At 40.2% G+C, this 16942-nt stretch overlaps 1 protein-coding gene across 26 annotated transcripts in view; it reads left to right on the plus strand.

Moving 5' to 3' along the window:
• Window positions 1-16942, plus strand: part of TJP1 (tight junction protein 1) — a 273602-nt gene that overhangs the window by 208095 nt on the left and 48565 nt on the right. For 14 of the 26 annotated variants that reach the window (XM_045395191.3, XM_005559036.5, XM_045395192.3 and 11 more), the window contains 2 exons: window positions 506-674; window positions 990-1137. In XM_045395191.3, coding sequence (XP_045251126.2) covers window positions 506-674; window positions 990-1137 — 317 coding nt within the window. Of the gene's footprint in view, window positions 1-505; window positions 675-989; window positions 1138-4431; window positions 4555-16942 lie in introns of all 26 variants that reach the window. The other 12 variants (XM_045395188.3, XM_045395189.3, XM_045395190.3 and 9 more) reach the window with 1 other exon arrangement.

Here is a 16942-nt window from a genome sequence, read left to right on the forward strand (position 1 = left end):
ATGTAGTCTGTGCTGTTGTTTGAAGCGGTTTTGCCAAAAAGAATTAAAAATCAATGTTTGCGGGAGAGGGATGTAAATTCCCTTTATGCATTATTACATGTCGACACCGATACTTTAGGTATCACGGGGTCATCCTGAGATAATTATTCACCAGCCGGTACTACTTCGTAGATAAGATATGTCTGTTCTTACACATTAAAAAATTCTGATAATTGCTTCCAGATATTATTGAAATGCTTATTTGTTTGTTTATAAGTAGTAGAAAGTGACAGCCGTTTGAGAAGGAGTTAGGGGATGCTACTTTGGGTTTTTCTGACAGCAACAGTGCAGTAAAGATTTTATCATCTCAGGAAGGTGGAATACTTTTGATAATTTGGAAAAGTATAAAGAGAATATTTTGGGTCTTACAGCAAGGAGTGGTTTGGATATTTCTGTTTATAACAAACCAAGTTAACATTTGTATTTTATCATTTACTTGAAACCTATAATTTATTTTCTGTTGCAGATAAATGGTACTGTGACAGAAAATATGTCATTGACAGATGCAAAGACATTGATAGAAAGGTCTAAAGGCAAATTAAAAATGGTAGTTCAAAGAGATGAACGGGCTACGCTGTTGAACGTCCCTGATCTGTCTGACAGCATCCACTCTGCTAATGCCTCTGAGAGAGACGGTGAGTGTGACTCTGTTTCAAGGCCCCCTCTAAGTGACCTATTTTCTTAAAAACACTAGGGAGACTGGACATCTTTGAAAGAAATGATAATTTTCTACCAGCCAAACACCTTCAAAATCTAAAAGTTTTATATATATTTTTTCCTGTAGACAACTCACCACTATTGATTTGATCGCTGGCTGATGAAATTAATGCATAAATTTTCCATTTTATATATAATTTTACTTACTAGCTTATCTTCATTATTACTGGAGTACTTTATACTTGACTGTAATTATTTTTGTGGGAAAATAAGTAGCACTCTTTTATTAACAGACATTTCAGAAATTCAGTCACTGGCCTCAGATCATTCTGGTCGATCACACGATAGGCCTCCCCGCCGCAGCCGGTCACGATCTCCTGACCAGCGGTCAGAGCCTTCTGATCATTCCAGACACTCTCCACAGCAGCCAAGCAATGGCAGGTAAGACACTGTATTTTTTAAAAAATACAGGGGTTTTGTTTGATACCAGTATCTAAAACTGCTTACAAATAAAAGATGGATTTCTTTTGATTATTCAAGATTAGATCTGTTTTTCTCAATTTAGAAATTTTTTAAATCTAAAATAACTGCAAACTTTTCCTTAAAGGGTCAGATAGTAAACATATTTCAGTCTTCCAGGCCATACAGTTCTTGTCACTGCTCAACTGCAAAAGCAGCCATAGACAGTATGTAGTGAATAGACAGTATGTAGTGAATAAACTGTATTTACAAAAACGGTTGATCCACAGCTGTAGTTTGCCATACTATTGCATTAGAAGATGCTAGCAAGCTTCAGGAATCTACTACTTGGGAAAGTTAACTATAGAAGTCCTTGAATAAACACCTTAACCTGGACTTTTTTCTCTTTTAAAAATACACTAGTGTTGGCTGGGCATGGTGGCTCACACCTGTAATCCCAGCACTTTGGGAGGCCGAGGTGGGCGGATCCCTTGAGGCCAGGAGATTGAGACCAGCCTGGCTGACATGGTGAAACTCTGTCTCTACTAAAAATGCAAATATTAGCCAGGCGTGTTGGCACATGCTTGTAATCCCAGCTACTTGCAAGGCTGAGACATGAGAATTGCTTGAACCTGGGAAGCAGCGGTTGCAGTGAGCCAAGATTGCACCACTGCACTCCAGCCTCAGTGACAGAGGGGAACTCTTTCTCAAAAACAAAACAAAACACTAGTATTTATGCCAGAGGTTCTGGTATAGTGGTAGTATGTGACCTACCTGAGTTTATCTTTCTTTAGAGTCACATGTGCATTTGAGAATCTGAAGAAAATTACGATCCTTCTCTCCAGACAATTTGCATGTGCACATACACGCAGCAATTGCATACGATTTCTGGAGACTCCCAAGGCTCTGTAGGCCACCAACTGACCCATGGTTAACTGCAGTCCACATGAAGATCACTTGAAACATGAGTCCAGGGCTGAAGAGACAGTTTAGAAGAAAAGGGAACCCTTATGTGTTGTTGATGGGAATGTAAATTGATACGGCCATTCTGGAAAACAATATGGAGGTTCCTCAAAAAATAAAACTAGAACTAGCACATGATCCAGCAGTTCCACTTCTGGGTATGTGTCCAAAGGAAGTGACATCACTGTCTCGAAGAGATATCTGCACTCTCATGTTTGTTGCAGCGTTATTCACAATAGCCAAGATATGGAGTCAACCTAAATGTCCAACACATGAATTGATAAAGAAAATGTGGTGTATATGTTCACACACACAGTGAAATATAATTCAGCCTTTTAAAAGAAGGAAATCCTGCCATTTGGAACAACATGGATGAAGCTGGAGGGCATTGTGCTAAGCGAAATAAACCAGACACAGAAACACAAACACTGCATGCCCTCACTTACTGTGGAACCTGAACAAGTTGGACTCAGAAACAGACAGTAGAATGGTGGATACCAGGGATTGGGGTGGGGAGGAATGGGGAGATGTTGGTTAAAGGGTACACAGTTTCAGTTATAAGATAAGTAAGTTCTGGAGACCTAATTTACAGTGTGGTATCGAGTAATAATGTATATGAGAGTAGATCTTACGGTATTCTTTTGACACATTAAGAAAAGTAACTGTGAGGCATGGATATATATGTTAATTAACTTGGTTGCAGTCATCATCTGAATATGTATATCAAAACCTCACTGTTGTACACCTTTAATGGATATAATGTTTATTTGTCAGACCTCAGTGAAGCTGGAAAGAAAATTTGGTCATCTCTTCTAGATCTGAAGAGAAGATTTTGGATTCGAGATGCTGAATTGAGACTTAACTTGCATAGAGGTGTTAGCAGAAGCCATAGAAGTCACTAAAATTGCTAAGAGACACAATTTGGAAAGAAGTCAGAGAACTGGATAACAGGGAGCACATTCTTTTAGGAAGTTGAAGAGGCAAGGGAGAAGTAAGAGAAGGGAGGCATACCTAGCCAGGAGAGAGCCTTTTTAAAGTTTGTAAAAAACCATAGTGACACGGTAGTTAAAACTGTATATTCACAAAAGTGTTTCACATTCTACTAAAATGGGAACTAGTAAGAGAAGAGGATAACTTGTAAGAGCTATGAATGTGGTTGCTAATTTGTATCCACTGTAGTTTTTATGTATTTGTGAAGCCGATTATTTCTAAATTTCAAACTTAGATTTATAAATTGTAAGAACCCTGGTGTTTATTTTAAGGATGTAATGATTTTTTAAAGGAATATTATGGCATATTACGTGTAAAGTTGGCTTATAACTGATGATGATTTTTAATTGCTGCAATTAATATATTCTAAAAATCTTCCTGGCACAGCATAGATGTTATCAGGAAAAGGATTACTGCTGCAACACAAATACACACAGTGATATAGCACCTTTGATGATTCATGGGAACAGCTGTAATTTTAACATCCCTTCTCAGCTAGAAACCGTACTTAAGTAATTTGGACATGATTTCCCCTTTTAAATAGAGCAGTCTTAAAATCTCAAATGTTTGGCCAGTAGTTTACATTGTAAACAAATTCTAAATCTTAGAAAATTCTTTCTGATATCTACTTTCTTCATTTAGAGTTCCTTAACACGTAGAATCTGTAACCTTAACTTAAAAGTTGAGGGGTTTTTTTCCCCCTAAAATTACTATTTTTGTATTATATTGTGATGTTTTATTTCTCCTAGGAATCTTAAGTGTTCTCATGTGTTGCACCAGTAATATGGGGACTTTTAAGAATACAAACTTGTGGGGCTTGCTTTCAGTTCATCTGAGACGGAGGCAGGCAGTACATTGACCCTCGAACAACCCGGGGGTTAGAAGGACCAGAACCTCCTCCTACCCTGACACGCAGTCAGAAACCCGCCTGTGATTTTTAACTACCCAGAAACTTAACTATTAACAGCCTACTGTTGATTGGAAGCTTACTGAGAACATAAACGGTACAAAGTTTGTAGGTTAGATGTATTATATACAGTATTCTTAAAGTAAGCTAAAGAAAAAGTGTTAATAAGAAAACCATAAGGAAGAGAAAATACATTTACTGTTCATTAAGTGGAAGTGGATCATCATAAAGGTCTTCATCCTCAATTTCCTTCACCCTTCATTTCCTTCATCCTTGTTTTCACATTTAGTTGTCTGAGGAATGGGTTGGTCTTTCCGTATCATGGTGGCAGAAGTGGAAGAAAATTTGCGTATAAATGGACCCACGCAGTTCAGTCCCATGTTCTTCAAGGGTCAGCTGTATGTTTTTTTTTTAAGCTCCGGGTATTGTAGCAGGACGAGCCGCAGACAGAACTCCTCAGACACCGAGTTAAATAAGGAGGGGGTTTATTTGGCCAGGGGCATCAGCAAGACTCCTGTCTCAAGAGCCGAGCCCCCCAGGTGAGCAATTCCTGTCCCTTTTAAGGGCTCACAACTCTAAGGGGGTGCATGTGAGGGGGTTGTGATCGATTGAGCAAGCAGGGGGTACGTGACTGGGGGCTGCATGCACCAATAATTAGATCGGAACAAAACAAGATGGGGATTTTCACAGTGCATTTCTATACAATGTCTGTAATCTATAGATAACATAACCGATTAGGTCAGGGGTCGATCTTTAACTACCAGGCCCAGGGTGCGGTGCCGGGCTGTCTGCCTGTGGATGTCATTTCTGCCTTTTAGTTTTTACTTCTTTCTTTGGCGGCAGAAATTGGGCATAAGATGATATGAGGGGTGGTCTCCTCCCTTATTCCCCCCTGTTGAGACTCTCACTCATTTTATTAATGGGAGTTCTCACTTTCATTTTCACTACCCATGTCTTTCTGCAAGATAGATCGATAGTGATTCATATAGTACACTTGTGCTGAAGCATTTTGGTAAACTAAGGTAGCGATGAAGCTTTTTATCATTTGAAGAAGTACAGGTAGCAAACAAGGGAGCAGTATTATTATTATAACTCCTATTATAAGAATTTTAAATCCTCCTAGTGCTGGGAACCATTTTCCAAACATGGCCCCAGGATCAAATCCATGCCACACTTGCACAGGCACATGTGCCAGTTTGTCATATCTCTAACTATGTCTTCAACTACTTGCCCTTGATCATCTATTTGTAGACAGCAATTAGTAAGGTTAAATTTCCCACAGACTCCTCCTTTAGCTGCTAGCAAGTAGTCGAGAGCCAATCTATTTTGATAGATAGCATTTCTAATCTGAGTTTCTTGCTGGGCCAGAATAGTCAAGGCTCTGCCGGTTTTATTAGTGATTATTTCTAAGGCAGCTTATAATCGTATGATTCGGTTGATCATGTAAATGGGGGTCCGGTATCCCCACGAGCCATCTTGTGCCCAAGTAGCAAGCCCATAATATTGTATGATTCTCTCAGGGGGCCATTCATCATCTTTCCAATTTCCTATAGCTGTGCTTCTCTTTTTGCAGAAAGCGTAGACAGGGAAACCCAGGAGTTCACCTGTTTTTATGGGCAGTAGGAAGAAAGATGGTTTAATAGTGCCAGTAACACAACTACCTGCCCACTGGTCAGGTAATTTGGCATAAGCTCTATGCCCACATATCCAGTATAATCCAGTGGGGGCTGTCCAGTCCCGGTGGGACTCCGGGTGGGTCCACACGGTTTTGCAACTTTGGGAACTTACTAAATGGATTCCTCTCTGTTTGATTTGAACTCCACCAAGTGACTGTTTTTGTGGTACCATTATACAGTTTCTGTCCCAGACAACTAAATCGTCCTACGGGGTGAGTGAATTCTTTTCCTTCACTAGCTATGCAATGTTTTCCAATAATTGAGGCTTTTAGGACCCAGAAATTATCCGGGTGATTCTTTTGAGCTGGGAATTCATCAGGAGCTGGGTCTGTAGGTACTAATTCTCGGGCTTCCCATGGCCATTGATCTCCCATTACAGTTCCTCCACATACATAACATGAAGTGACACTGAGAGACTGGGCTACATGCTCAGCAAATTTCAAAAACAAATTTCTTGTTTTTCCTGGAATTTCTGGTACTGGTACATTTAGTTCATCATAGAAAATTTGAAACACTGGTTCAGGAGAGCGTTTGTGAACTTCTCCTCGAACCAAGATATTTACTCAAGGATCCAGTCCAGCCCCATCGATTCCTAAGGTCACACGCTCCCCTTTTTTCCAGTGAGGATCAAGGGGATTGGTTATTACTAGCTCTAAGGGGTTACATTGTCCCTTAGTGCAGGAAGGGCCATTTTTTCCTTTCTGAAGGTGGACTGGACTCTTCTCATTTTTTATCCAAGTGGCCCAAATGACATAAGACCAGTATCCACATTCATTTCCATACAGTCCTAATTCATGACAAATGTACTTATTTTCGGTCATATAGCCTTTTTCCCAACTGAAAGAGCCACATCCCCTTCCTAACTTACTGCTATTAATGATGGCACAGGCATCAAATTTCAAGATTATGCGTTTGGGCCCCCTTTTTCTTCTGTTCTGCCTAATACTTTACTTGTATCATTTATGAGTCCCCACCAATCTTCAGTCCTTAATCTTATTTCAAAAACTGTAGACATGGGAGGCTCGGAGGGGTCATAACACACATCTGGTCTGTCGTTTCCTGGGCTACATACCTCGTCCTGAGTGTCATTATATAAACATGTTCCTTTTAAAGTTCCTAGGCATTCATAGTAACTATAGAACAGAAAGATTGTTTAACTTGTTGCCCTACCTCGGTAACCTGATGTATACACTGAGAGCAGTTTTCCATGCAGGGAAAATCAGTGGAAGCTTTTACTATACAAGTCCACGTTATAAGGAAAATGAGTCCCACGATGATTCTCCTCATGCTTCGGCCGTGTGTAGACCAGTCAGCTTCCAGGTGTGACTGGAGCAGGGCTCGTTGTCCTCCTCGAGGTCACTTTGCAGGGGTTGTCCGGGCTCAGTTTTTGCCTCCCAGGTTTCCTCGGCTGCAGGTTTCACATGGCTGTGGTGGATCTAGGCTGGGATTCCTTCTACCTTTACAGCCGTGGGGGAGGTCAGGATGGCAGTCTGAGGTCCTTTCCACTGTGGCCGCAAAGGGGCTACGTTCCAGTCCTTGGTCCACACACGATCACCTGGAGAGAAAGGGTGAACTGGGGAGAATAAGCTGATGGGACACCTCTCATTTACCCAAGTTGAGATTGTTTATGTAATTTTTCCTAAAGCCTGTAGCTGTCGCTGTAATTCAATGTCACCTAACTCTCAGGGAGTGCCTGGAAGCCCCCGTAGTATAGGAGGAGGCCTATGATACAGTATTTCATAAGGGGAGTATCCTTTTTTCTTAGAAGGAGTGCATCTAATTTTAAACAATACCATAGGAAGGGCCTGTATCCACTTTAATCCTGTTTCCTGACATACTTTCCCTAAACTTTTTTTGACAGTCAGATTCATTTGCTCCACCTTTCCGGAACTCTCAGGTCGGTAGGTGGCATGTAGCTTCCAAGTGATTCCTAATGCCTTTGCTGTCTTCTGTACCAAGTCAGCCATAAACGCCGGCCCGTTATCTGAGCCGATTTGTAAGGGCAGTCCAAACCTAGGAATAAGATCTCAGAGAAGCACACAGGTTACCTCGTAGGCCTTTTCAGTTCTTATTGGATAAGCCTCCACCCACCCAGAGTAAGTACACACAAGAACCAGCAAATACTTGTTACCTCCACATTTCAGCATTTCTGTGAAATCCACCTGAAGATCCTCCAAAGGAGCCGCTCCATAAGCTTGTATGCTGGGTGGAGCAGTAGGGCCTTGCCTTGCATTGTGCTGTCGGCAAGTAACGCACCGTTGTGCTACTGCTTTGGCAAGAACTGGCAAGTGTGAGACGTAGAAGTACTGGCCTAAGAGTGTTTTGACCTAGATGAATGGTTTTGTGCACCGCCAATACGATTGTGGCTCCCAGCAACTGCGGCACAGCTACCCTCCCATCTAGCAGTCTGATCCATCCTCCTCTTATTGCTTGCCCCGCTTCTGCATGGAAGAAGTCTTTTTCTTTCTTAGGATAGGTACGTACCAGGTCAGGTGTTTGAGGGAGTGAGGGGGCTACTACCAATGCTGGGTAAGGGGTAGATCCTGCTTTTCGAGCTTCTGAATCAGCTCGAGAGTTTCCTAAGGCCACTGAGGTGGAGGCTCGCTGGTGTCCCCTGCATTGCATGACTGCCACCCTCTGAGGTTTCCACACTTCCTCTAGTAATTGGTTAATCTAGCATTTGTTAGCCAATGATGTCCTTTGGTATTCATCAAAGTTACCACAGCATGGGGGCCCTTTATATTCAGATTTTGCCCAAGGGTTTATCTGCTTCTTGTACTAACAGGGCTGTTGCTGCCAGGGCCCTTAGACATGGTGGCCTGCCTTTGGAAACCCCATCTAGTTGTTTTGAGAGACAGGCCACTGGCCTTGGCCAGGGTTAAAACTCCAGCTGCCGTTTTTCCTCTTTCTGACACACAGAGTATAAAGGGCCTTGTCAAATCTGGTAGTCCTCGGGCTGGAGCCAACGTAAGTTTTTCCTTTAACTTACAAAAGGCTTGCTGTTGTAGACGCCCCCATTCAAAAGGCTCCTGGTCATCCCCCTTTGTAACCGCGTGGAAAGGTTTGGCTAGTACTGCAAAGTTTGGAATCCATAATCTGCAAAACCCCAGACAGCAAGTTAAATAAGGAAGGGATTTATTTGGCCGGGGTCATTGGCAAGACTCCTGTCTGAAGAGCCGAGCCCCCTGAATGAGCAATTCCTGACCCTTTTTAGGGCTCGCAAGGGGGTGCATGTGAGAGGGTCGTGATCGATTGAGCAAGCAGCTCAATCTGGGGGGTGCATGCACGGGTAATTATATCAGAACAAAACAGGATAGGGATGTTCACAGTGCTTTTCTATACAATGTCTGTAATCTATAGATAACAACCGATTAGGTCAGGGGTCGATCTTTAACTACCAGGCCCAAGGTGCGGCCCCAGGCTGTCTGCCTGTGGGTTTCATTTCTGCCTTTTAGTTTTTACTTCTTTCTTTGGCGGCAGAAATTGGGCATAAGACGATACGAGAGGTGGTCTCCTCCCTTAGTATCTTTCTGTGCACTGCTAGATGTGGGAACTACTGGTTAGAAAGTGTAGTATATAAAAGAAAAGGTAACTTCAACTACAGAAGGAAAAAACTCTTCAGGTTCTTTTCAGATTTTTTGTGGTAAGAATTTAATTCCTGAAAATTTAGTAATCTGCCTACAGATAAGATATAAATACCAGTTACTTAAAGGTTTCATTTCCACCCCAAAGTTTAATTTTCAAATCCTGTAACTGTGGAGTTTTAATTTAGAGCATGCCCTGCATCTTGAGAAACAACTTAGATACATTATAAGAGTAAAATGCTAGTGTAAAAAAACGCTAAGGGACTTCCATATATAGTCTTTTGTTTTTGTTATTTAATTTTGGCTGTATAAGTGTCTTTTTGTTTTACAAATTGTATGTAAATTATCTTTAAAGAATTAATTTAAAAAATGACTTGGTCTCTGTGAGAAAGGTTTCACTTGAGTGTAAAAGGAAGTCTGTTTTGGCAGACATCAGCCCTGCCCTATTCTCTTCCTAGATTTCGGAATACTTTTGTATATTTTTAGGATGTGTGATTATCTGCTGAGAATAATAAACCTCTTCATCTTCATGTTGTGAGAAGCGATAGAATATAGTGATTTCTTAGGGCTTTGGAGCCAGACTTCCTGGGTTCATGTCCCAGCCTACCATTGGTTACTTGCATAACCTTGAAACCTCTGTGTTTCAGCACCCCCATATGCAGTGAAGCAGGCAGGTCATACGTTACAGAATGGGGAGAAATTAGTTATTACAATACCTGGCACATAATGTCGCTACTGTAATTATTATGATGATTCATAGTAGTAATAATAGTATCATAAGTTAGAATTTCCAAATGTGCTTTCTTATCTTCTTGTATTTAACCATTTCTGAGATTTCCTCATTCTATAGTTAAGCAAACTAAAATTGAGAGGTTGCGATAAAGTCCAGGGTTATGTTGTTGACATGGGATTGGGGCCAGGATTAAAACTGTTGGCTCTTTGACCGAAATCTTTGACCTTCCTGGTGTAGAGAAAGAAATTCCGTAGCTTAATTACTACTTAATCTTCAGGAAACTAAAATCTACCAGAGTTCCATTGTTGTCATGACCTACTTATGTTCCTCTGTGTGATATTCTTTTCTTAGAGAGCAAACATATGGAGAGAATTCTGAGAAAAACACACAAGCTTGTTCTTCATGATAATTAGATGAACAGAGTATCATCACTGTTGTCTAGAACTGGAGTTGGCAGACTGCACCATGTGGGCTAAATCCAGCCTCCTAGTTTTGTAAAGTTTTATTGGAAACCCATTCCACAGTGGTATAATCGAGAAGTTACAGAGACTATGTGGCCAAGGGAGTCAGTTACAGAAAAAGTTTCCAAATGCTTTGTCTGGAATGTTAAAATAGTTCTGTTTTGTTTTTAAATTCAAAAAATATATATACATAGGGAAAATAATTACAGTGGTTTTCTTATATCTTAATGCTTGTTGCTGGGCTTGTTTGCTTTGTTTTGTATTTTACTTAGTAATGTTGCAGAGCCCAGGGTGGGCCAAGACTTGCACTGTAGGAGCTGGGAATACTGAGAGAGCTCACAGTTGATGGTGACACTTTGCTTCTTGCTGATTACTGAGTGGGTATCATTGAAAAAATATTTCACTGATCTTCCTGTAGTCCCTGCATAACTGCAGAGTATTTGATTTGCAGGGTATGATCTGAGCCACTGCTTGGTTAGATTTTGTTCTTCCTCATATTTATAGCTATTTTAACAGACCCATTTTATGTTTCCCTCTAGTGGGACAACAGGTGTTTACCTTTTTTGTTCTACCCTATAAAGTTTTATAAAAGCACGATTAGTCATAAGCAGGTACAATATTGAAAAAATTCTATTACAGTAAAAGTTCAGACTAACAGGATAAAATTGAAATGTGGGAAATTTGGATTGTCAAGATTGACATTTTGCATTCTACCTATTGACATTTTGTTACACTAATTCCCTGAAACCAGCAGAGTTCATCTAAGGCCTAAACTGTGTTCTAAAGTGTTTGGGGAATGTGTTTTCACAAATAGAAAAACAGTCCAGTTTATATTTAGCAAATCCATTTTATGAAAATGGTTACTTCTGAGAAGCTTAAAAGCAGTATTTTCAGAAGATTAAAACTTTGTAACAGTTATTTAATCTCTTCATTCATTGTTCCTCCTGAGAAATGCCTCTACTAAATCCTAAAGTAAACGGTGTGTCAGCATTGATACAGCTTATAATACAGCAAATACATGACAGTAAAATTGAATATTTTGAATCAGAAATTTTTAGCCTAAATTCACATTTGACCAAGTTAAGGTCATGTATTTGGGATCAAAAGCTCTTATCTATACAGTCCACTCTGTATTAGGAGTTTTCTAAGAGTGCTGAGTAAGTCCAAATATACATGCAGGTAGAGCATATAATGTGCAGTCGTGTGTCACTTGATGGGGATGCCTTCTGAGAAATGCATCCTTGTGTGAACATCGTAGAGTACTTACACAAACCTAGGTGGTGGAGCCTGCCGCACGCCTAAGCTACCTTGTGTGAACATCATAGAGTGTACTTACACAAACCTAGGTGGTGGAGCCTGCCGCACGCCTAGGCTACCTTGTGTGAACATCATAGAGTGTACTTATACAAACCTAGGTGGTAGAGCCTGCCGCACACCTAGGCTATATGGTATAGCCTATTGCTCCTAGGCTACAAACTTGTACGGCATGGTACTGTACCAAATACTTTAGGCAGTTGAAACAGCAGTTAGCTTTTGTGTATCTTAAATATAGAAAAGGACAGTAAAACTACAATATTTTAATCTTGAGGGACCACCATTGTCTTTGGGGTCCATTGTTGACTAAAATATCCTTATGTGGTCTTAGCTTTTAAATTAAAGATCTAGTTTTTTATTTTCCTCTACCTTCCATAATTGTTTTCTTCAACATTTGAGAACTATAAATATTATTTCATCTTACTGCACATAGTTTCTGTCACATATTGCTTAATTTTCTCTGAAACTTACATACAGGTTGAGCATAGGTAATCTGAAAGTGCAAAATCCAAAATGCTCCAAAATGCAAAACTTAAGTGCCAACATGACACTCAAGGGAAATGCATTTCAGGTTTTGCATTTTCAGATTAGGGCTGTTCAGTGGGTAACCAGTATGATGCACATATTCCAAAATCTGAAATCCAAAACAGTTCTGGTCCCAAGCATTTCAGGCAGGGGATGCTTAACCTGTGCAACTTTGCCAACAGGCTAAAAATTATTGTTCAAACATCCTAATATTGATGAGCATTTCTTTTTTTTTTTTTCTATTCAAATGCAGAGAGGTAACCATCTTCTGACTAGTGAATTTTTTTTTTTTGTTTTTTAATTTTTTTGACCTTTAGGTTTAGGGGTACACATGCAGGTTTGTTACATAGGTAAACATGTGTCATTGTGTTTGGTGCATACTATTTCATCACCCAGATACTAAACCCAATATCTATAGTTTTCTCTTGTTCTCGCTCCTCCCACCCTACCCCCTCAAGTAGACCCCAGTGTCTGCTGTTTTCCTTCTTTGTGTTCATAAGTTCTTACCATTTAGCTCTCACTTGTAAGTGAGAACGTGCCATGTTTGGTTTTCTGTTCCTGCATTTAGTTTGCTAAGGGTAATGGCCTCCAGCACCACCCGCGTTCTGGCAAAAGACATGATGTTGTTCTTTTTTGTGGCTGCATAGTATTCCATGGTGTGTATGTACCACATTTTCTTTATCCACTCTGTCATTGGTGGGCATATACATTGATTCCATGTCTTTGCTATTGTGAATAGTGCTGCAGTGAACATTTGTGTGCATATGTCTTTGTGATAGAATGATTTATATTCCTTGGGTATATACCCTGATTGGTGAGTTTCAGATTTTATTTACTGATCATTGGTGTTAGTATTTTGTCTAAATAAAATAGATTTCATAAATCCAATTTCATAAGTGCTTTATTCTAAACAAGAATTACATATATTGTTGGTAGTGAACGTGGTGTTGGTACTACTGCGCGTTCTTTTTTAGGCACACCATGAGGTCCTTTATCTTTGTTTTTGTTTTTTTATTTCTGTTTCCCTTTCATCTGAGAAAGATAGAAAGGATGCCAGTTAGAAAGATACGATTCATTAAGTATCTCAATGGTTCATCAACGAATCGATGACTTCTTTCCCATGGCTCCTGTCCCTTACATCGTGACCCTTGGTTCTGAGTGATCAATAGGCACCACAGTGAATGTTCCTTCTGTAGTGAAGGTTGAATGGTTTTACCAGTAATGTGGATGTTATCCTGCTCATTCATCTTTTGTCAAATACTTACTGATGTCACATTTATGTTACCAGTGTATGGCGATAAATATCCTGAGCAACCCTTTTTTTTTTTTTTTTTTTTTTTGAGACGGAGTCTTGCTTTGTCGCCCAGGCTGGAATGCAGTGGCGAGATCTCGGCTCACTACAAGCTCTGCCTCCCAGGTTCACACCATTCTCCTGCCTCAGCCTCCTGAGTAGCTGGGACTACAGGTACTCGCCACCACACCTGGCTAATTTTTTGTGTTTTTTAGTAGAGACGGGGTTTCACCGTGTTAGCCAGGATAGTCTTGATCTCCTGACCTCGTGATCCTTCTGCCTCAGCCTCCCAGAGTGGTGGGATTACAGGTGTGAGCCACTGCGCCCAGCCATATCCTGAGCAATCTTAGGTGAGATCCCTGCCATAATTTGGATATAGAGCTTATATCCAAATGATGAAAGCAAATACATAAATTTGAAAATATGAAAAAGTAAATTTTCATTAGTGGTTAAATGCTATAAAGAGAATCAGGGTAGTGTAATAGTGAAGCAGGAGGGGACAATATTAGATAACAGGCTCGGGGAAGAAGGCTTCTCTGAGGTCACATCATTTTGAGCTGGGGAAGAAAGACCCTGGCAGGTGAAGGTTGTTCTGGAATAAGACAAAGCATGTACTACTGCTCCTGAGATGGAAACTGGACCTGCTGGAAGGGCAGCAGTATAGCCCATGTGGCTACATCGTAAGAGCAAGGGAGAAGGTGATTTGGAGATCCAAGAAGTGAAATTTTTCTGTTTTAAAAAATTTGTTGGTTAGAACATGGAAATTTTTTTTAATATTGTTTATTACTTGAAATATTATTAAATGCTTTTTTGCTAATATGTTTTATCTAACATGTCAAAGTGAGTGGAATATCAGTGACATCCTGAACTTTTGTGAACCAACTGTTATTTTCAGTTTGCGGGGATTTTAGGTTACTTCATTGAAATTCCAATGTGAGGTTTCATTTCAGTGTGCTTTTGTGAGGGGCCAGAAGAGGGAAGATTTTAATTGATGAAGTTTCTCTAGTTAACGGAAACCCAAGTGTAGTCCTGGGGTATTCAGTGATTGCTGTTAGATTTTAACCCTTAAGAGGAGATCATGGATCAAATAGCAGAAAGTCAGGCTTCAGTATTTACCATATATCCCCTGTTTAAAAAGTGAAAGTAGGCCAGGCACGACGGCTCACATCTGTAATCCCAGCACTTTGGGAGGCCACTTGAGGTCGGGAGTTCAAGATCAGCCTGGCCAACATGGTGAAACCCAGTCGCTACTAAAAATACCAAAATTAGCTAGGCGTGGTGGAGTGTGCCTATAATCCCAGCTACTTGGAAGGCTGAGGCAGGAGAATCACTTGAACCTGGGAGGCAGAGGTGGCAGTGAGCCGAGATCACGCCACTGCACTCCAGCCTGGGCAACAGAGTGAGACTCCGTCTGAAAAAAAATGTATATTTAGCCGGGTGTCGTGGTGCACATCTGTGATCCCGGGTACTCAGGAGGCTGAACTGGGAGGATCGCCTGCTTGAGCCCAAGAGGTTGAGGCTGCAATGTGTCATGAACACGCCACTGAACTCTAGCCCAGGCAAAGGAACAAGGCCCTGTCTCAAAAATAAAAATAAGTAATATAAAAGTAAAAAGTAAAAGTATAAATTTCATTTACTCCATCAGCTGAGACTTGTTTTCTTCTACAAGTACAATATTTAAAAATGGCAAATTTAAAAACAGACTGCTCCACTTGTCTATATGTATAAAAATAGTAAATGTACAAAAAAATCTTATTTGCAGATTTTTAAAATGTGAGATAATTTTCTATTTATTTGAGAGAATCCTAATAAGATTTGTGACATTGGTTTCCCAGTATAAAATCTACCAAATAAACTGCACAAAGTGCTATTTTACTCATAAGTATTAGTCAAAGTACAGAATAATCGTTACACCACCAGCGAAGGTGTAACAACACAATTCTTTAAGTGAGAAAAAAGTGCTCTTGGGCTTTCCTCAGTTGTTTCTTAATAAAGTTGTCCATATCCATGAAAATTACTTTTGAACAGCAGATCTGTTTTTCTTCTAATGCGGATGGACTAGATTAATACATGAATATATAAGATGAGAAGCACTTGTACAGTAGAATAAGCTCCACAAACACATACATCTCAATTATTGCCTAAGAACCGTATCACAATGAAATACTCAGATTTTTTCAGAAGTGTGCTCATGAACACATGTATGTTTTAGAAAGTAGATTACATGTAAAGGACAGATTTACATTGTAAGAAACTAGCTTGCAAAATGCCAAAGTGGAATTAAGGGAATTATTCTCCTGCCTTCTCAGCCTTCCTGGGCAACTTGTTTACCTTTTGTTCCCAAGTACCAGCCCTGTATCTCTTGCTTTCTCATCCCCAGAATTCTTTGGGTACCAGTGCAGAGAGAGACAATTTTTTAATTGCTGTGAAGGAGGAACTTCAATGTGTGTGTATTTGTTTCCATATAAAATTAGAGGATTAGCAGTGATTGCAACATTCTAAGTATGAAACTGGAGTGTGCCTTCACTTTTCTGTCTTATATGCAATAGAGCCTTCCAGGCTGAAATTTTCCTGTCAGTGGAAAAAACTTTGGAATACAGTTAACTTAAATTCTTAGCATATTTTTATTGTTAATTGTGGCTGAGATAATCCAATACCTTTTAAAGGGATTAGTAACTAGCTTTTGTTTTCACCTAAACTGTGGTGTTCTTGCCTACCTTAGGCAATTACTGAACTTGTAAAAAGTATGTATAAATCCGTTTTTGTAGTATAAGTCTTTAATTTGTAATGGGGAGTTGGCTTTATAAAAGGATATTCTACTAGAGTGAATGTTCAGCCCTCCGTTTATTTCCTGTATTAAGGTTATTTTTTAAATAAAGCACATCAAGTTTATTGGAAAGGTGTTCAGAGAGCTAGAAGAGGGAAAACGCTATGAAATGGCGACCAGGCATATCTTAAAATCAGGAGACAGAAAGCACAGTGTTCATGAACAGAGAAAGTTGAATATAAAGAAATTAAACACAACGGGGGTAATGAGGAATTGCCTGGTAAGAGCTAAAGGGAGCTCTGAAGATTAAGAACCACAGATAGGGCTGGGCGCGGTGGCTCACACCTGTAATCCCAACACTTTGAGAGGCTCAGTCAGTCTGATTGCCTGAAGTCAGGAGTTCAAGACCAGCCTGGGCAACACAGTGAAACCCTGCCTCTACTAAAATACAAAAAATTAGCCGGGCATGGCCGCATGCACCTGTAATCCCAGCTACTCAGGAGGCTGAGACAGGAGAATCACTTGAACCCAGGAGGCAGAGGTTGCAGTGAGCTGAGATTGCATCACTGCACCCCA

This window comes from Macaca fascicularis, chromosome 7, assembly GCF_037993035.2.
Source record: "Macaca fascicularis isolate 582-1 chromosome 7, T2T-MFA8v1.1".
Taxonomy (NCBI): Eukaryota; Metazoa; Chordata; class Mammalia; order Primates; family Cercopithecidae; genus Macaca; species Macaca fascicularis.